Source organism: Saccopteryx leptura, chromosome 5, assembly GCF_036850995.1.
Source record: "Saccopteryx leptura isolate mSacLep1 chromosome 5, mSacLep1_pri_phased_curated, whole genome shotgun sequence".
Taxonomy (NCBI): Eukaryota; Metazoa; Chordata; class Mammalia; order Chiroptera; family Emballonuridae; genus Saccopteryx; species Saccopteryx leptura.
In genome coordinates, this window is record NC_089507.1 from 217,446,865 (window position 1) to 217,467,717 (window position 20,853).

Sequence of the window (20,853 nt, forward strand, 5' to 3'; positions counted from 1 at the left end):
GCAGAGAGATGGGTAGAGCTGGCCGGTTTGTTCACTTGGTTAGAGCATCGTGCAATATGCTAAGATTGCAGTTTTGATTCCCAGTCAGGTGCATACAAGAATGAACCAGTGATTGCATCAATATGTGGGACGACAAATCCATGTTTCTCTCTCTCTCTCTGCTTTCCACTCTCTCTCTCTAAAATTAATTTTCAAAATGTAAAACACAGGTCGACTGTCATTATACAAGACAATGTGAATATATATTAAAGTCGTGGATTCGAGTTCGCTGTGTAACGGCCGAAAGGCGGCAAAGCCTCTAGGGATTCTGGGAATCGTAGTTCTTGCTCAGGTGACCCCGCAGATCACGTGGACCTGTGCTGCGGGTTCCCTTACGCTCGGCTACCCGGATCGCGTTCGGTGCTTGAAGGAGGGACTAGAGAGGCGGTGAGTAGGGTTAGGAGCCGTGGTGGGAGCTGGTGGGTTGGACCCGGGATGAGTGAGGCTGGTGCGCAGTAGATGGAACGGGAAGTGCGGGAGGTTTCATTTCTGGAGCAGAGACGGGCCGAGACGTATTTAGTGGCAAGGAAATGGGATGCGAATTAGTTTGCTCAGAAGACGTGAGTTGAGGGTCCTACAGAGATCCTTCCGTCTCCCGCTGGAGCGGTTGAGCTGGAATTCTCATATAATTTTTTTGTGTGACCCAGAGAGAGAGACGGATAGACAGGGACAGACAGACAGGAAGGGAGGGAGATGAGAAGCATCAATTTTTTGTTGCGGGACCTTAGTTGTTCATTGATTGCTTTCTCATATGTGCCTTGACTTTGGGGCTAAAGTAGACCGAGTGACCCCTTGTTCTAGCCAGCTTTCTTGGGTCCAAGCTGGTGAGCTTTGCTCAAACCAGATGAGCCCGCGCTCAAGCTGGTGACCTCCTACTTTCGAATCTGGGTCCTCTGCGTCCCAGTCCGACGCCCTATCCACTGCGCCACCGTCTAGGCAGGCTCATGTCATTTTTAGGAGGAGTTGGGATGGTTCTGGGCCATACAATGCACATAGGGAGGTTACTGTAGACTCGCAACCCCGAGGTTTACTTGGGCTCTGGGCACATGAGTTCAGCCAGAGCTAAATAGGCAGGCATTCCCTGTGGTGGGTGGGGGTGCAGAGTCGACTGTATAGCCCCCCCTGCTTTTGGTAAGGGGACATCAACATGGGCCATGCGTGTGTGAATGGTTGTGGGAACCCCGGACTGATTGTGAATATAGAGTTCTGGGTGTTTTTGCTTGTTTTTCTGGAGGTGACTCTGGCCCAAGTTGGTGAGTGAGTGGGGATGCGGTTGGGTGGGAGCTCTCAGGACCTGCAGTGCCTGATTTATACAGTAAGGAGTGTGGAAACGTCACGTTGCTGCTCCACACCACAGGTGCTGCTTCGTGGAAACACGGTGGGCTTTCACAAGGATGATTTGGAGATGTGATCCGGGGCAGGAGCAGAAGTCAATCTTGTGCTGAAATGTCTACGCGGCTGCTTGGTAGAATTTCAGGGCAAAAACATGTCTGACCCACTGGCCGTTATGTTGGCATATCGTTCAGTCCTGGGAGAGCAGGACCGAGCGGAGTACAAAGAAGACATGGAGATCGTGAAGAATCTGACCCTAAATCATGAGGCTAAAGGTGAGAGTTGTTGAGAGTCTGGAGAGGTGAGGAGGAGGAATAAGGCTCTGGGCTTAGCTGAGAGCACTGTAGTGACCCCAGCTGAGTAAAGGGACTACTCCCTCTGTCCTGGGCTCCGAGGAGCTGCTCCCCGGGGCATTCTGGGAGGCCTGCACCCTCAGAGCTTTGTTCTTCCCCTAGGTCTGCCTTCCAACTGCACTGACTCGCTCCAAGAAAAGGAGGGAAAACCCAAAGCACTGGTGAGTTGGGGTTATATTTTTTCACTTTTTATTATGAAATGCTGGCTCATTTTCCAGAGAATAGGCAGAGCTGGATATTCTCTTTTCTTGGGAAGGGAAAAAGCAAGCAACATTAGACAGTTCATGCCTGTTTCAGGCACCATGTTGGTCAATTTAGAATGATTCTTGCATTTGTGTGTTTTATTTTCCTTGTTGGAAAATCTACCCAAGAATAGTAGAGCCCTGCAAAGTGCAAAATATAAGGGATATTTTTGAAAAACGGAGAATATTAAAAATTTTAAATGTACTATTTGATTTCATTTCACATGACACTAGCTAAAGATACTGTCTTTCAGAGCATAGTGTGGACTAAAAAATATGTGATTTTGAACTCAAATAACAGGAACAGAAAAGTTCACACAAAAAAGGAATTTTTGCAGGAATGATTGAGTGTTTGACTCTGGGTAGAGCTGTCCTCCTGTTGTTTCTCCTAAAGTGGGAAGGATGTTCTTAATCATTTGACTGCAGGCCTAGTTAATTATTCTGAATGGGAGAACTTTCTTTTTCTAGAGACTATGCAGGAAGGGTCCTCATGGAATAGTCTCCAGCCAGTCTTTCCATAAGAATGGGTAGGGTCTCAGACACCCCTGAATGGGCGGTTCTCTCTAGAGGACACTTCCTCCTAAATGCGCCCAGTGGGAGGCCCAATTTGCAGCCCTGGCTGAAGCTTCCTGGTCTGGTTCTGTGTTTTTCCAGAGTTTGGTAAGAATTTTACATACTTAAAATTTCTTTTTTTTCTTTTTTTCTAAGTCTGTTGTTTTAACTACCTTTTAATGTAAGATTCGGGCTGCTGTTGTGTTGTCTGGTGATGCTGTGTAAGTAGTCCTTGTGTTGATTGCTTTTTTTCATTGTACCTCAGGTGACATAAGTAGATCAGGCAGAACGGTCAGGGAGCCCTGCTATAAGGACTGTCATTTGAGGATGTGGAGGGTCAGCGTGATGGTGCATGTCCAGGCCTCCTCCCGTTGATGAGCCACATATTCTGGGGCAGTCGTCTTTATTGAACTCGCTAAGACAAGTCAGAAAACATGAACAAGTGACAAGAGCCACAGTCTGAGGAGTGAGTTGTGTTGGTCTCCAGAGTTTCCTCAATGTTTTACCTTAAATCTCCAGTATTTAACAAAGAAAGTATATTGAAGTGGAGAGATACAGGGTGTGAAAGAAAGAAGGAACCTATGAATATAATATTGTAAGAAAGTCTAAATAAGTTTCCCTGTCATGTAAAGTGAAAACAGCTTTTCAGTTCTCTGCTGAGTTACCCTCTCCCTGTACTGAACATTCGCCCTTCCTTTACTGGCTGTGAGTTCTGTGTTGGACGATACACTGTGGACACCAAGTCTGTTGTTGTGAGTGGGGGGGCACAGAGAGAGAGATCAGCAGACGAAATCATCAAGGACTAGCATAGGACCACCGCTTACTCAAGCAAATGGCCCCGAGTTCATGCTGTGTCCTAATTTTATTCACAAGACTTCAAAAAGCTTGTTTACTGAGAAATTGGCATAACATCAAGTGTAACTTTTACTTAAAGATACATGGAGTGCACCTGCAAGATAGCTTAGTAACAACATAATATCAGAAGGCATTAATAGTTATTGCTTCTATGGATCCCATAACATTCCTCTCCTTATCTAGAGATAACCTTGGAAAGTACAGAAGTCTTATGAGAATGTTTTACTGAGAAAAGCCCAGCAACTGCCTTCAGTCACATAGACCTGTTTCAGTGACCCGCCTTCAAGTCACAAAACAATTCTCTTGGCAAAACATTCTTTTCTTGTTGGCTGTGTCCCCATCCAAGGCCATGCAGTGGGTTATTCCAGTACATTTCCCCCTTTTTGTTTATGCTGAATGTTAGAAGCACCACAGAAAACACAGCCCTCTATCATTCATCCCGTATTTCTCTTGCTTTGATTTGTGGACAGACTACATATAAAAGAAAACACAGAATTAATATTATTATAAAAAGTCCTACAGTGGATCCCCAAAATCTTTTGATTTATTTAATAGGATTTAATTGTGATAAATTATCCATTAATCCCTTCAATACAGGTTGACATGTTAGAATTTCTAATTTTTTTTTTGAAAAGCTTCATGAATATGTTTTTGTAATTTAATGATTTCTTTAGTTACATTATCATGATTTAACAAATGCTTTTTAACATTTTCCTAATGGAAATAAGTACGATTTTAAGAAATAGGGGTAACACAAAAAGTAGTTACATTCTAATCATCTTAGCTTAATTTGTCTTTGCAGGCTAACAGTTTGATCCCTTAACATAATCATAGTCTGTTCTAAATCATTAACTTTAGTATTAATGTTACTATTTATATGTTATTGAGAAGTCCACAGTTGTTCAGAATCTTCATGCCATTTTTGCACAAAGCCCACAGTCTATATTTTGATGTAATGTAACTCCAGTTACAGCAGCCGCGGTGGTTACAGCTATTAGTCCTATAATGATGGCGATGATCAGTCCAACCAGTCTCTTGGTTCGCTTCAAGGACTTAATAAGATGTTGTAACAGCATCATGGAAGGAGAACCCTGCTACATCTGATGCATCTGTACTGGAATCTAAACTCCTGTTCAGGTTCTTAAAATGTAAAGACTTTGACTATTTTATTAAAAAGAATAGAAGAGTTAATACATGTATAAAAAAAAGAATAGAAGAGTTAATACATGTATAAAAAGCACACTTATTGCAAGTTATTGAATAATTTTCAGCTATTTGGTTTCACCTATAACAAATATATAAAGCAATCTAACACAAGCAGATATAAAATGTGTTTCATTTTTCTTAAAGATTAACATAATATAATTAGAAGGATAATTTCTCCAGATTTTTTCTTTCTACACTGACATATGTTTAAGTGCCATGGCTACTTTCCACAAATGATATTGTATAGGGACAAATTTTATATGAGGAGCTTGAGGTGACATCCCTCCTCTATGCTATATGATAGTATGATTACTTTGATCACCAGCTGTAATTAAACTATTGTTCTTATGCCACCTTAAATCAGCCCCCTGCCCTTTAACTTGGGCAGAGCTAGCTATGAGGGCTTTAATCTATAACATTTTATGTACAGATGTATTACTTTTAAATATATATCCTTGTAACAAACTTTTTTCCCCATCTCTTTATTTTTTACAATAGAGAACCAAGCTTGAGTTTCTATTTTTAAACAATGTGGCTCATGTCCTATACATATAGGTAATTCCTCAACTCCTGTTGTATGATTTCTAATTTTACACCTTATTTTGAAGGTGCTAAGGGACCTCTATCATTCAAAGGTCCTAGAAGCCTATTAGAGTCATTAACAAAAATAGGAAAGGCACTATTTTCCTAATGAATAGCTCTACTTAATGGAGGATTAGGAACATATGCCTAATAACTAAAATTTTCAGCTCTACTTACCGGAATTGTTACCAAAGCAATCGTTGCTAAAAACAGGTTAGTAGCATTTTTTTTCTAGTAGCTTATGGGCATATTTTTACCATTAAAGGTCAGCTTTTTAAGTTGAACCCAACTTGGTATTTTAGCCTTTTCAATACCAAGCAGCAGCACCTTTAAGATTCTTCTTTTGAAATTCATTTCTTCCATCTCAGCAATGGGCAGATATGGAAAGAATCTATTGTTCCTATTCATGTTGTTAGTTTAATTGTGCGAGCAGGACTCCAAAGGACTTCACCGGATTCTGCAATGACACAAGCAAACCCTCTTCCCCAATGTTGCGCTACACTAGGTACCTATTGATTCAACTCACTTTTATAGTGTATAGGTTGATTAATCTTAGAACTGTTATTTTTTGTCCAATGGCTGTCTGCAGCAAATTATCCTATTTAAGAAATTGAAAGTAAATACAGCTTTGTGTAACATAATTCTAGGGGATAATCTCCTTTCTTCTACCCCCTTTTGTTTCAGTAACATATTTTTCAGAGTGCAGTTACTGCGTTCAATAACTGCTTGTTCTTGTGGATTATATGGAATTCTAGTAGTATGTTTAATATTCTAAAATGCTAAGAATTGTTGAAATTTAGTAGATGTATATAGACAGGACTATTGTCAGTTTTAATTGCTTTAGGAATGCCTATGACATTAAAAGCTTCAATAAGATGTTGAATGACACAATTAGCCTTTTCTCCAGGCAAAAGTGTGGCCTATCGAAAGGAAGAATAAATATTAATAAAACCATGCATAAGATAGTTTTTTTAAAGAAGAAATATGAGCAATATCTATTTGCTACAGGTTATCACTGTGTTGCCCTCTAGGATTCATTTCTCTCAGTAATGGTGGAGCATTTATAGTACTATACTGAGGACAGTTTCTAACAATATTCTGAGCTTCTCACCAGGTTATTCTAAATTTTTGCATTAAATCTTTTTTATTTGTATGAGTCTTTGTATAAAACTTAGTTGCCGGGGTCCAGCCCCGGGGGGGATCCAGGGGTCCCACAGGAGGAGACGGCGTCGGCGAAATCGAGTGAGAAAGCCGAATTCTTTTCTTTCTCTTTATTCTCTGGTTAGCATTTAATGCCAGGCATCTCTGCCAAATGCTAGTACAGCTCCTTTTTTATACACACACACTGAGTTACAATTACATGGTGTTAATCATTGCTTCTGTTTCACTATGTTTACATGTTTCCGGATAACAGTTAATTTATATCTATAAATTACAAACCAGGTAGCAAATCATTCAAAGTACAAAATAACTTGAATAGCGATAACAACATCGGTAAAAGCTTTTAAAGGATTAGTACTAATAGTTAACTAACTTTACTGCTGTTGTGAGTTAAGGGGCAGAGAGAGATTAGCAGACAAAATCATTAAGGACTAACAATGGACCACTGCTTGCTCAGGTAAATGGCTTTGAGTTTAAGCAGTGTCCTACTTTGTCTCACAAGATTCTAAAAGGCTTGCCTATAAAGAAATTGACATAACATTAAGAGTAGCTTTCACCCAAAGATATACAGAGTGTACTTGCAAGATAGCCTAGTAGCAACATAATATCAGAAGACATTAACTGTTATTACTTCTATGGATTCTCCTACATTTTTCTCATTATCAGAGAATCTTGGAAAGCATATAAATCTCATGAGAACATCTCACTGAGAAAGCCTAGCAATTGCCTTTAGTCAAAAGACAATTCTCTTAGTAAAACATTCTTTTCTTGCCGACTGTGCTCTCATCCTAGGCCACACAATGGGCCATTCTACTATACCTTACCTAAGATACTATTGTCTAGTCAAATATTACTTATTTATTATATTTAAACACTAGTTAAGTTCTGACTCTATTCTTCTTAGAGTGTACCACTATCTGCAGATCAAATAAGCAAGAAGAAAGGAATGTTTCTCTACTCTATCACATGAAAAGGCTAGGGAGGAAAAATGTTGAATTAAGTGAAGGCTGAAAGGCGCTCTGTGCACAGCCACTGCCTCCTACCCATTCACAAGTCACAATCTATTCTTTCTAACATGATTAAGAAGAAATTCTCCTACAAACTTAACCCTTTACAAGGGATATCATAGCCAGCCTCTTATGTCTATGAGCCCAGTTCTAGGGGCTTACAGGCTTTTCTGTGGAACTCACACCCTCTGTCTTATTTCCAAAGAAATCACTACGAATCTACAGGGAAAGCACGGTACTATTATCCCTGTGCCATAAATAATAGCACACACCCAGAAAAGGGGGGATATAAGGCCAGATTAATTCAAAAAGTCAAAGGGGGAAGTATCGTTGTGTCTCTCCTTTGGGTGACTTCATCAACCCGCAGTCATTGGTCTTCTCTGCTGTGACCTTGTCAGCCAGCAGTTGTGGGTCTTCTCCTGCTGTGACCTTGTCAGCCAGCAGTTGTTGATCGGCTCCCGACACTTAGTAGCTATTTTTATTGATCTAATGAGTAATTGCTCAACTTCGTTACCTGTAGTAGACATAGGTCCTGGTAAAGCTGTATGAGAACAAATGTGAATTATATAGATAGGCAAATTTCATTCCTACAATAAAAGTTGTAACTCTTAAAAAAAAAAAAAAGTTGTAACTCTTGAAACAATTTGTGTAATCTAGAACTATTATTTGAAATATAAACAGTTTCTATAAGTTTAATTGTATGTTCTACATATTGTGAATCAGTAACAATGTTAATAGGACAGGATGTTTGAATTTTGTCTTTAACTACAATCAAACTACACTGATTTAAGGTTTCAGAAGCATTTTTAAGGATGACTGAAAGTTCAGCATTATTTTTATAAGCTATTAATATGTCATTTATATAATGGATTATTAAAGATTGAGGGGTTTTGTTTTTTTTTTTGTATTTTTCTGAAGCTGGAAACGGTGAGAGGCAGTCAGACAGACTCCCGCATGCGCCCGACCGGGATCCACCTGGCACGCCCACCAGGGGTCGATGCTCTGCCCACCAGGGGGCGATGCTCTGCCCCTCCGGGGCTTCGCTCTGCCACGACCAGAGCCTCTCTAGCGCCTGGGGCAGAGGCCACAGAGCCATTCCCAGCGCCCAGGCCATCTTTGCTCCAATGGAGCCTTGGCTGTGGGAGGGGAAGAGAGAGACAGAGAGGAAGGAGGGGGTGGGTGGAGAAGCAAATGGGCGCCTCTCCTATGTGCCCTGGCCGGGAATCGAACCCGGGTTCCCCACACGCCAGGCCGACGCTCTATCGCTGAGCCAACCGGCCAGGGCCGATTGAGGATATTTTTAACAAATTTTTTCTAAAGGTTGATTTACATAATGTTGATACAGTGTCTGACTATTCAACATTGCTTATTTAAGTAGTATAAACTTAGTAAGAATAGTTATGCTTCTTGTTATAGACACAACAGCTAGCATTGCTAGAAACAGAGTTAATGATGTATTTTGAAGTCTTAGTCTTAATTAAAACATTTTTTGCCTCCTGGGTAAGTTTATTTAATTGTCAAATTTTCCTTTTTTCTATTTCCAAGATATGCCGAGGCTTCAATCTTCTGGAAGGTATCTACAGTCCCGTATCTGTGGAGATAAGAGCAAATCCTCACCCCTACATTTTGTCTACATTGCTGTTGTAAATTAGCAAACTGTTCATCTAAAAAGTTCATCTTGTGTAATATTAATAAGAGGGTTAGCATTAGCATTTTGATTACCTTGAATACAAGCTTGATTTTCCTAAGTTATAAATTGTAACTCTTTTGCTTTTGAAAGAACAGTCCAAGCTAACATTTCTAAATTTTTTGAAATAAAACATTCAGAGTCTATGAAGGAGGATAGTAGTTCCTGCATATAAAGACAATTATTCAATAGTTTTATACTGGGAGCAAGCTGTTTTTAACTCTTTAAGAGCTTTGACAGGAATTTGGTCATAGTGAGTGTTAAAAACGCCTTGTCAGAAAGGTTAGACTGTAATTTAAAAAGTTGCTTTTTTAATTATTTATTAGATAAATGTTTTTCTTTATCAGAGGCCAAATGACCCTTGTTATTTTCCTATTGTAAAAGAAATTTTAGAGCTTTGTTAGGGACTTCTCCTAAGCCATGCAGCTTAGTGACTACTGCCTAAGTGGGCTAAAAAGAAAACTAATGTTGCTTAGTAATAAGAGATGTATTAGCTTCTATATCTAAAAGTCTTTTGTATTGATAAGTCTATTATAGGGCATCAGAGAAACTAAATTCCCGCTTTCCTCAGTGCCTCCTTTTTCAGGATGTTGCCTTACAAGCAGCCAACTGTCTGAAACAGCTTGAGATAAATTCTTAAAATGACTTAATTTTGTTTATTTCCTTAGTTTTACAAATTTGAGCATATTTTACACACAAACAAGACAATTTTCAACACAGAAACACAAGTATAACATATAACTTTAATCCTAATACTTGAATTCTTATTTGATTTCAAACTTTGAATATACCTTACAATGTATTAACCAAATTAGCAAGTCTTAAGGATTCATATTCTATTTAATTTTAATTTAAATGACCGCTCCTTATAATTTCTCATTTTAAAGAAAAAAATATATCGATGAAACTATTTTTTCAATATAAAAGCCGGCATTTTTAATCTTTGTATATAAACACAATTCAGGTCTTAAAAATCACATTTTAGACAACATCAAACAAAAGTTAAACAAATTAGAATCAGACAGACCAGACCAGACAAAGCAAAGAGAATCCCGGGATTTCAGAGCACAGTCAGACTAGAAAGATGCCTGCCTGATTTTAATCAGGGCGTTTCCTGACAGAGGGACTGACGATGGATGAGACTAAACAAAATTTCCCCAAGAAAATTCTCTTGGCAGCTGCTGGGATATTTTCTATAGTCAGATCCAACACATGTCCCCCACCTCAGTTTCCAGGCAAAGAATAAGAAAGAAACAAAATGATAGTTCTGAGGATTGTAGCTAAAACACCAAAGAAAATTAGTATTTATTTATTTTATTATTACAAAAACTAGAGAATTCTAAGGACTTCATGATTCTTCTATATGTCCTAATTCTAATTGAATTTGTACCAACTGATGTAAAGCTGCAAACTTTTCTTCCTTGTCTCCATCTTCAGTGATCTGCATCCAGGCTTTAAGACAAGCGATCTAATCTGAGCTATAACGGCATCAATATAACCAGTTTGTTGTCCCACAGCTGCATAAGTGCCAACGCCGATGAGCATTTCAAAAGTAGCTCCCGGGGGATTATTTCTGGCGTTCATGCGAGATATTCGAAGAGCCTCCTCTCTCCACCAAGATTTGAATTTTAAATATTGTCCTGGTTCCAAAACCGTACTAGCAAGTAAATCCCAATCCAAAGGAATCATTAAATGATCATTACAATAGAAAGAGATCAGATCTTGAACATATGAGGACTGAGGTCCATACGTAGCAACAGATTGTTTGACTAGCTTTAAGAAAGTAAATTCAGTTTGGTCAAATTGGATATTAAGCCCTCCCCCAGGATCTGGAGCATTAAGAGGAAAAGGCTGCCGAATAATTGGAAAAATAGATGCAGAAAAATTACTAGAATTACATTAATCATCATGACGCATAAGCACCTGTTGTATTTCAGAGATTTCAGGGAATTGAAAAATCCTTCCCCTGCCAGTACCAATTTTTTTTTTTTTTTTTTCATTTTCTGAAGCTGGAAACAGGGAGAGACAGTCAGACAGACTCCCGCATGCGCCCGACCGGGATCCACCCGGCACGCCCACCAGGGGCGGTGCTCTGCCCCCCAGGGGGCGATGCTCTGCCCATCCTGGGCGTCGCCATATTGCGACCAGAGCCACTCTAGCGCCTGAGGCAGAGGCCACAGAGCCATGCCCAGCGCCCGGGCCATCTTTGCTCCAATGGAGCCCCGGCTGCGGGAGGGGAAGAGAGAGACAGAGAGGAAAGCACGGCGGAGGAGTGGAGAAGCAAATGGGCGCTTCCCCTATGTGCCCTGGCCGGGAATCGAACCCGGGTCCTCCGCACGCTAGGCCGATGCTCTACCACTGAGCCAACCGGCCAGGGCCCAATTAATTTTTGACCTTGGATTGGAGGAGCCGTAGGCTCACATATATCTTGCTTTTGAACAGGATAAGCAGTATACTGATTTCCATTCTCCTGTTGTACCAGTGTAAATTGTAGTTTACTTAATAAATGTTTTAGACAGGCAGCATCATCCATAGGGGCTCCCTCATTTTTTAAGAAAGAGGGATGAAAGCCTGTGGATGGCTGAACTTCATTAACATTATCAGTAACTTCAGAAGCAGAGACAGTATTGTCCAAGTCATTATTCTGTTCATTCTGTGCTGAATCAAATTCTTCAGGCTCATTAAAAATAACCTCACTCAAGTATTTAACAGAATCTCCATCTGATTGCAAAGGTCCAAGGGCTGTAGCAATAAGATTATAAGCAGCCCACATTTCAGCACCAAGTGGATCTCCGTGCTGATGAACACAGCATAAAGATTTTCCTACTTGTTGCCAAACATTCAAATTCAATTGATTACAATGTTCAGGAGTATACCAATAACAGTGTTTCTGAATAGCATTTAAAAGACGTAAGAAAACATTGTCTTTTATCTGAATCCCAGACCCTTTTAAAAGGGATTTTAAAACTTGTATATAATTGTCACATAATGAATGGGAATTTCCCATGACTTTGCTAGTTTCCGGAAAGTATCGCGTACACAGTGCGTCCAACTTACCCTTTCGGGGTTCCATCTGTTCCCAAGCTCTTCTTAAGGACCCACAGTAGGCGCCAAATGTTGTTAGGAGTCACGGGCACAGAGAGAGAGATCAGCAGACGAAATCATCAAGGACTAGCAAAGGACCACCGCTTGCTCAGGCAAATGGCCCCGAGTTCAGGCTGTGTCCTAATTTTATTCACAAGACTTCAAAAAGCTTGTTTACTGAGAAATTGGCATAACATCAAGTGTAACTTAAAGATACATGGAGTGCACCTGCAAGATAGCTTAGTAACAACATAATATCAGAAGGCATTAATAGTTATTGCTTCTATGGATCCCATAACATTCCTCTCTTTATTTCAAGGGATAATCTTGAAAGGAAGAGAAATCTTATGAGAATGTTTTACTGAGAAAAGCCCAGCAACTGCCTTCAGTCACATAGACCTGTTTCAGTGACCCGCCTTCAAGTCACAAAACAATTCTCTTGCCAAAACATTCTTTTCTTGTTGGCTGTGTTCCCATCCAAGGCCATGCAGTGGGTTATTCCACTACACCAAGTCCCTTTTAAAATAAAACTTTTCTGTGCATTTGTAACTCTTCTGTTTCGAAATTTCTCCATAGTGCATCCTCAAGGTCACCTTCATGAAAAAACACTATTTCAGGTTTCAATTTTTCTTTTTTGGACACAGAGACAGCATTAAAGAGAGACCAACAGAAAGAGAGGAAGGGAGAGACAGGAAAAGCATGAATTCTTCATTGCAGCACCTTGCTGTACAATCATTGCTTTCACACTTGTGTTTGAGATGGGAGCTACAGCACAGGGAGTGACCTCTTGCCCAATCCAGTGACCTTAAACAGAAGCCAGCGACCATGGGGTCATATCTGTGAACTTATGCTCAAGCCAGCGACCCACACTCATGCTCTTGAGTCCACGTTCCAGCTGGATGAGCCCGCACGCAAGATGGTGATATGGGGGATTCAAACCTGGATCCTCTGTGTCCAAGTTAGATCCTCTATCCAGTGTGAGCCTGCCTGGTCAGGCCAAGTTTTCAATTGACTAACAAATCACTTCTCCTCGGAAATCATAAATGTCAAGAGCCCAGGAATGGGTATATGTGTCATTTCTGGGCCCATCGATTTTATTACAAAGCCATAGTCATGGCCAGAATAATTTGGAACATAGAACTGTGTACTAGGGAAAGAGCTGGACCAGCTTTTGTACATAACTGACCCTCCAGGGCCAGGAGATTTACTCATTGAGTTTGGAAAATTGATGGTGACTTGCTGGTCATTAATGAATTGCTTGTTTATAGGTACCGATCACGTTCAGGGATGTGGCCGTGGTCTTCACAGAGGCGGAATGGAGGAGGCTGAGCCCTGCGCAGAGGAGCCTGTACAAGGAAGTGATGCTGGAGAACTACAGGAACCTGCTCTCGCTGGGTGAGGCTGTGTTCTGTCCTTCCTTACTGCGGTAGCGGGACGGACCACCTACCGTGGGACAGAAAATGTTCTACACACTTAGAGCCTCACAGAAGTCAAGGAGTAGCAGCCCCCGCCTATGGTGTCTTACTTTTCCCAATGTGTTGAGTCAGATAAGAAACAAGAAGCTTCACGTGCAGTGATAAAATTGTTTGTTAGACGGTACTAAGCACTTCCTAGTCAAAAATAATGATTAAATAAAGCGGAACAAAGGAGTTTCGAGTGTGACAGGGTGCCAGGTAGAATTTAAACTCAGTGAATAGGTAACATTGGACCAAAGACATAATGTGGTGACGGATTTAGACTCTTTATGTCTAAGGCAAGCGCATTTCATCTGGAGACGTGCTGGCCCTAAGGCATTAAGGGAGGGATGTCCCTGCAGTGTAGGGAATTGTAAGGAGGCCGGTGGCACGGGAAGTGCAGTGTGCATTTGGCAGAGCAGTGAGAAACGCCTTCTGTAACTGTCGGAGTTTTGCGTTTCATGAGCTAGTTTTTTTGTCTTTTATTTAGAAAATTACATTGATTCTTTAATGCTAGGTGGATAAATACTTTCATTCCAACATTACCATTAGTCAGCCATTGACCACTTTTTCTATAAAAGGCCAGAGAATAGCTATTTTAAGTGTTTTGTGGGCAATGCAATCTCTAACCACTCTGAATTCTTTCTCTGTTACACTAAAGTAGCCAGGACGGTATGTAGATGAGTATGATATTTTTCCCTTAAGAATTTCTGTCTGGAAACCAAAATTTGCATTTTATATTATTTTTATTTGTCATGAACTATTATTCTATTGGCTGGTTTACTTCTCTTTAACAATAGAAAACCATCCTGAGCTTATGGACATTACAACAAACAGAGAGGAGGATTAAATAGGTCACAAGCTCTGTTGTTCCCACCCCTTGTTCTAGATCAGTGCTCTTCTGTGCAAATATCATGTGAGCCATAGGGATAACTTTAAATTTTGTAGTAACTACATTTTTTAATAAAGTAGACATAACTGGATAAGATTAAAAAATCTTATGTCATCTAATCTATCAAAATATTATTTAAAAATGTAATCAAAATATAAAATAAATTTTTTTTACATTTCTTTTAAGTGAGATCCACAGAGTCAAACAGAAACACTACTGCATGGGTCTTAAGAGGGAGTCAATACCAAGGCCTCTCCTGTAGGAAGCTGTGCTCAACTGGGGCCATTGCTTTGTTGCTTGGCAACAGAGCTATTTTAGTGCCTGAGGCGAGGCCATGGAGGCATCCTCAGCATCTGAGTTTAGTTCCCTCTAACTGGGCGAGGGGAAGAGAGAGATAGAGAGAGAGAAGGGAGATGGGGAGAGGTGGAGAAGCAGATGGTCTCTTCTCCTGTTGCCCTGACCAGGAATCACACCCAGGATACCTCCATGCTAGGCCGACACTCTACCACTGAGCAGACAGGCCAGGGCCATGTGCCCATGTCTTGTTTTGCTTCTTGTTCAGCTTTGGTGGTTCTGGAATCCTGGACAACAGACCTACCCTGTCTGGGTCTGCTATTCTTTTCTTTTTTTGTGACAGAGAAAGAAAAAGGGACAGATAGAAATAGACAAACAGGAAGGGAGAGAAATAAGAAACATCGGATCTTTATTTCAGCACCTTAATGTGTCATTATTGCTTCCTGATATATGTCTTGAGCTGGGGACTACAGCAGACGGAATGACCTTTTGTGCAAACCCGTGATCTTGAAATCTGGTGAGCCTTGCTCAAAGCAGATGAACCCATGCTCATGCTGGCAACCTCGGGGTTTCGAGTATGGGTCCTCCATGTCCCAGTTCGATACTCTATCCACTGCAGCAGCACCTTGTCAAGTCTGGGTCTGGTATTAAAAAACAAGGGGAAAAGCAGCAATGAGGAAACCACATTGTAAGTTTTAAAAATGTTTTTCAAAGTGGCGCTATCCTTCGCCAATCTCCATTGGCCCATGGAAATGCTGTTGAGAAGTATGATGTTAGTGTGATGTGGTTGGTCCGGGCACAGGGTCAGAATCCTGAATCCATGGGCCACGTCATTATTGTCAATGGCGGAAGTCGCAGTACTATATAGAGTACTTGATACTTAGAAATTATTTCTTCTAAGTATTTGTTTGCAGATGGGCATCCTGAAACTCAGATTCATTTCTTATACACTCTGTTCAACCACTGTGTAATGTATATGTTCAGGTTTTTTGTTTCTTTTTTTTTTTGTAATAAGTAAAGTCATGAAGATGATTTTCACATAGGTCATAGAGACTGTCACCTCGAAGTACACCAGAAGTGTAAACTGGGCACCAGTGGGAGAATCATGGAGTGTCATGGTTTGGGTGACTTAGAAAGAAAGAGCTGATGTATTGAAGGTATTTACAGGGCAGATTGCTTACCTAGAAGGTGCCCAGTCTGAGTGACATGTAGATGTTGTTTCCGGGATGGTTTCACTGCAGTTTCGCAGAAAACCGACTGTGTAGAATCAGAACCTAAAGAATTCATTGGTGGAAACAAATGACGTTGTACACATATGATTAATAACAGGTGTGGCAGGAGGGCACTAGTTTTCCTGAGACCAGGCGGGAATACCTGCAGCCTGTTGGGGCTTCTCTGACTGAACTCTCTTTCTCCAGGAGAATCAAGGCCAGAATCAGACCTCCACTTTTTCAACCTTTCGTCCTTCTCCCGGGAGACACTGCTTGGCCAGCAGGTGCTTCCCATGTGCTCGGACATGTGTGACTTCTATCTGCAGGATTCGGGCCTGGGGCATCAGGACCGGACGTCTTTTTCTGAGAGTTGCTGCAGAGGAAACACAGAAGGTGAAGGCCGAGAAGTTGGCTTGAGACTTTCGTTTCTGCAGACGGAGGAGGGGGAAACATCAGGGGCATTTCACAGCCCACCCAGAGGACATTATAGAGAAGGTCATGTGGTGCTAGAAATAGAGCCCAGCTCAGCCCAAGGGGTACCCACCATGCAGATGGAAAAAGGGAGGAAGGAATTAGAAATCCTGAGTACTGGGTCTGTGAGCTGTAGCGAACATGAACCAGAATGCAGCGTGGAATCAAACGTTATGACAGACCAGGTGACTCTCTCAGGGAAGATGTCCTATGTTTGCAGCCAGTGTGGGCGAGGCTTCACACGTCCATCACACCTCCTCAGACACCCAGGGGTGCACTCATCCACAGAGAAGCCTTTCCTGTGTGATGAATGTGGCAGAAGATTTCATGATAAATCAAATGTAACAGTCCACCAGCAGACTGACTTGGGGGTGAAGCCCTTTGTGTGTCTCAAGTGTGGAAGAGCATATGGTTATAAGTCAGGCCTCTGGAAACATGAACGGATTCACTCGGGGGAGAAGCCGTTCGTGTGCCCGCAGTGTGGACGAGGATTTATTACTGGCTCAAAACTCAAGATACACGAAATGACTCACTCGGGGGAGAAGCCGTTTGTGTGTGCAGAGTGTGGACGAGGATTTCGTACTAGGAGTATACTCAAGATACATCGTATGAGTCACACGGGGGAGAAGAACTTTATGTGCCCAGAGTGTGGAAAAAGATATGTTTTTAGGTCAGCCCTTACGACACACCAGAAGACTCACTCAGGGGAGAAGCCCTTCGTGTGTCCAGAGTGTGGACGACGATTTTTTTTTAAGACAAAACTCAGGGAGCACCAGAGGACTCACTCGCTGGAGAAGCCCTTTGTGTGCACAGAGTGTGGACGAGGATATTTTTTAAAGACAAGACTCAAGGAGCACCAGAAGACTCACTCAGGGAAGAAGCCCTTTGTGTGCACAGAGTGTGGACGAGGATTTATTTTAAAGTCAGTACTCAAGGAGCACCAGAAGACTCACTCAGGGAAGAAGCCCTTTGTGTGCATAGAGTGTGGACGAGGATTTATTTTAAAGTCAGGACTCAGGTTACACCAGATGACTCACTCTGGGGAGAAGCCCTTCATGTGCACAGAGTGTGGACGAGGATTTCGTTCTAAGTCAGAACTCAGGATACACCAGATGACTCACTCAGGGGAGAAGCCCTTCCTGTGCCTGGAATGTGGACGAAGATTTGGTTATAAGTCAGCCCTTACGGCACACCAGAGGACTCACTCGGGGGAGAAGCCTTTTGTGTGCCTGGAGTGTGGACGAGGATTTGGTTATAGTTCATCCCTCAGGAAACACCAGAGGACTCACTCAGGGGAGAAGCCCTTTGTGTGCCCAGAGTGCAGACGAGAATTTCGTGATAAAGGTCAGCTAAAAGTACACCAGAGAACTCACTCCGGGGAGAAGCCCTTTGTGTGCTTGGAGTGTGGACGACGATATGGTTATAAGTCAGCCCTTCAGATACACCAGAGAATTCACTCGGGGGAGAAGCCCTTTGTGTGCTTGGAGTGTGGACGAGGATATCGTGGCAGGTCAGCCCTCAAAGCACACCAGATGACTCACTCGGGAGAGAAGCCCTTCGTGTGTCTGGAGTGCGGACGAGAATTTCATTATGAAAGACTGCTAAAAATACACCAGAGAACTCACTCAGGGGAGAAGCCCTTTGTGTGCTTGGAGTGTGGACGAGGATATCGTCACAAGTCAACCCTCAAAGCACACCAGAGGACTCACTCGGGAGAGAAGCCTTTCATGTGCCCAGAGTGTGGACGAGGATTTGGTTATAAGTTAGCCCTCAGGACACACCAGAGGACTTGCTCGGGAGAGAATACTTAGAAGTGCGGTCGCTGTGGACAAGGCTTTAGCTGGAAAGCAGAAATTCTTATCAGCAGAGGACACAATCAAGGACAAGTGTAACATTTTCATCGAGTGTGGGGGAAAACTTTAGCTACAAGTCTGATGTCATCAGATACCTGAGGACACATGGAGGGGGGATGCCTTGCGTATGCAGGGATTACGGTCAAGACTTTAGCAATCAGTAAAACCTCATCTTACACCAGAAAAAACCCTGCTGTCCCTCTGTGTGTGTGTATAGTAATTGAACCTGCAGAGATGTGTCACCAAGAACGCGTTTACGAGGCCCTGGCCGGTTGGCTCAGCGGTAGAGCGTCGGCCTGGCATGCGGGGGACCCGGGTTCGATTCCCGGCCAGGGCACATAGGAGAAGCACCCATTTGCTTCTCCACCCCCCCTCCCCCCTCCTTCCTCTCTGTCTCTCTCTTCCCCTCCCGCAGCCGAGGCTCCATTGGAGCAAAGATGGCCCAGGCGCTGGGTATGGCTCCTTGCCCTCTGCCCCAGGCGCTAGAGTGGCTCTGGTCGCGGCAGAGCGAACCCCCGGAGGGGCAGAGCATCGCCCCCTGGTGGGCAGAGCGTTGCCCCTGGTGGGCGTGCCAGGTGGATCCCGTTCTGGCGCATGCGGGAGTCTGTCTGACTATCTTTCCCGTTTCCAGCTTCAGAAAAATACAAAAAAAAAAAAACAAAAAAAAAGAACGCGTTTATGAGAGGAGTTGTGTGCATGCACCATGCAGGTAGCTCTAGCCGTAAATCAGCCCCCCCTGCACAAGAAGGATGCACTTAGAGAAGAAGCGCGTGTGCAAGGACTGTGGGTGAGGTGTTAGCACAAATTCAACCGTGACAAAACAGCCAGTAACCAGCAGGCAGGCACATGACGGGTACTCAGGGAGGGGCCGTGTGTTTGCAGGGATTGTGGACAGGGATCCTGTGATCATCTGTCCTTGTTTTCGTGTCGTGGGGAGATCCTTCAGTGGGGACCATGTGGAGCTCTGCTCAGAGCATCTTATCAGGAACCCACACCCCTGCAGCTGCTGATAACTGCTGCTGATGGGCACAGTGATGAATTCTTCTCTAGGACCTGCTCTGAGCCACAGTGAACGGCTTCTTCACACAGAGTCACTCCTGCCCATGACTAATTGAGATGGGGAGACAGAACCTCACCTCTTATGTTGTAAGGTACCAAAAAGCCTCAGAATTAATATTAATGGTTTAGGAAGCTTAAAAAACATTTTATTCATTTGAGCTAAGTGTGCAGAGAGATTTTGTAAGTGTGATTTCTGTAGTTGTGTGATGAGCACCAACTCGGGATGGCAATAGTGTTGTGTTGTCAATGCAGAGAGGAAGGAGAATTGGATTCCCTGTCCTTTCCCCACACCTGTAAGGAAGTAGGTAAATAGCTAGGAAGGTGCAGGAAGAGAAAGATGAAAATAAACCTTTTTTTATATTGGTGGGCCATTTACAGGCATTTGTTCCCATGAAAACTACCCCCCCCCCCCCGGCTTGAAAGCTTATAATTAATGTATATATTTCTAAACAAAGGAATGGCAAATGAACATTAGAAAATTTAGTTATATATTTTAATATGTGGAATAACATTTTTGCTATTGTCTTACCTTACAAGTTTTAATGTGTAGAAATGTTTTTATAGGTCCTATAGACAAATGTTGTAAGCTTGCTAATGAATTCTGTCCCATCCCCGTTCATCCTTTTCCCAAACCTGTATGGGTGAAAAAAAGGTTGTAAGCGTGTGCCATGACGTCATGCTCTCCCCGCCACTGTGTAGTCAAGGGTATCTGAGCAGACCCTGAACTATTTGTGGGGCTGCACGATTTGGTTCTGCCAATGCTTCATGTCAGCCATATGTGGCCAGCATATATAATAAATCTCCTCCTTTAATAAACTTCTTAAAATTCATCTGGACTTGGTGTTTCTATGTAAACCTGCGGAATTCGGTTTGAGTACTTTACAACACTTGATTCTGTTGGGTTCAGAGGGTCATCCTGGGTCAGGAGTGCCCATGAGATCTCAGCTGTGAACACATTGCAGGTCAGCTTCTTCCTCTGCCCATTCCAGCACTCATTCACCAGTAAACCAATCAATACTTCATCCATTGTCTCTCCAGGGACTCTACTCTCAGGAGACATCTTAAGTGTATAAGGAGAATAGTCACAGCTGTGGCCATAAACCACCCTCACAAATGCCAGCATATATGATACATTCTAGATGTATGAGATGAATGGGCACAGACTAGGGAAAAGCTCACCTCAGGATGCATCATAGAACAGCTGCATTGTAGGCAACCAGCCATCTCACTTTGAACCCTGTATGACCTGATTGGGAAACATTAGTTAACAGCCCTGAGTGAATGTGTTTTGGATGCAACACCAAGACACTGTGTGTGTGAATGACCTTTGTGCAGACACAGAGAGATGCTCCTGAGGAGGCTGTAGAAAACTAGGCTAGAGGTTCTAGATCTTCTCTTCCTTTGTACTGTTAATTAACAAGAGAAAAAGAATGTACTGACCCATACTAGTCTTTAATCCAGCTTAGCAAAAAGTCTCTTATTTATTCATTCTTTCTTCTTATCACCTGATCTTCCTCCC

At 42.4% G+C, this 20,853-nt stretch overlaps 2 protein-coding genes across 3 annotated transcripts in view; one reads left to right on the top strand and one right to left on the bottom strand.

Moving 5' to 3' along the window:
- Positions 1 to 365: 365 nt before the first annotated feature.
- On the top strand, positions 366 to 20,164 carry LOC136405146 (zinc finger protein 343-like). 2 transcript variants are annotated; one of them, XR_010751471.1, is made up of 6 exons: positions 366 to 426; positions 1,397 to 1,646; positions 1,827 to 1,885; positions 13,369 to 13,495; positions 16,159 to 18,536; positions 18,959 to 20,164. XR_010751471.1 is itself a non-coding variant. In XM_066384215.1 (5 exons), the coding sequence occupies exons 2-5, from the start codon at positions 1,526 to 1,528 to the stop codon at positions 18,231 to 18,233; spliced, it is 2,382 nt and encodes a 793-aa protein (XP_066240312.1). In that variant the 5' UTR covers positions 366 to 426; positions 1,397 to 1,525; the 3' UTR covers positions 18,234 to 20,164. The 2 variants fall into 2 exon arrangements, 1 of the variants encoding a protein (XP_066240312.1); XM_066384215.1 differs by having other exon boundaries at positions 16,159 to 20,164.
- The window catches only part of LOC136405147 (oocyte zinc finger protein XlCOF6-like), a 29,400-nt gene continuing 15,472 nt past the window's right edge, over positions 6,926 to 20,853 (bottom strand). Inside the window, exons 4-5 of the transcript XR_010751472.1 lie at positions 12,074 to 12,102; positions 6,926 to 7,870 (exon numbers count right to left, since the gene is read on the bottom strand). The gene's annotated coding sequence lies outside the window, so the exon portion shown is untranslated. The remainder of the gene's footprint in view (positions 7,871 to 12,073; positions 12,103 to 20,853) is intronic.

Bases quoted from the DNA above. Each gene is read 5' to 3' on its own strand.
- LOC136405146 (XM_066384215.1), top strand. From the start codon at position 1,526: ATGTCTGACCCACTGGCCGTTATGTTGGCATATCGTTCAGTCCTGGGA. The intron at 1,647-1,826 runs GTGAGAGTTGTT...TTCTTCCCCTAG, and splicing joins CCTAAATCATGAGGCTAAAG to GTCTGCCTTCCAACTGCACT. The intron at 13,496-16,158 runs GTGAGGCTGTGT...CTCTTTCTCCAG, and splicing joins CAGGAACCTGCTCTCGCTGG to GAGAATCAAGGCCAGAATCA.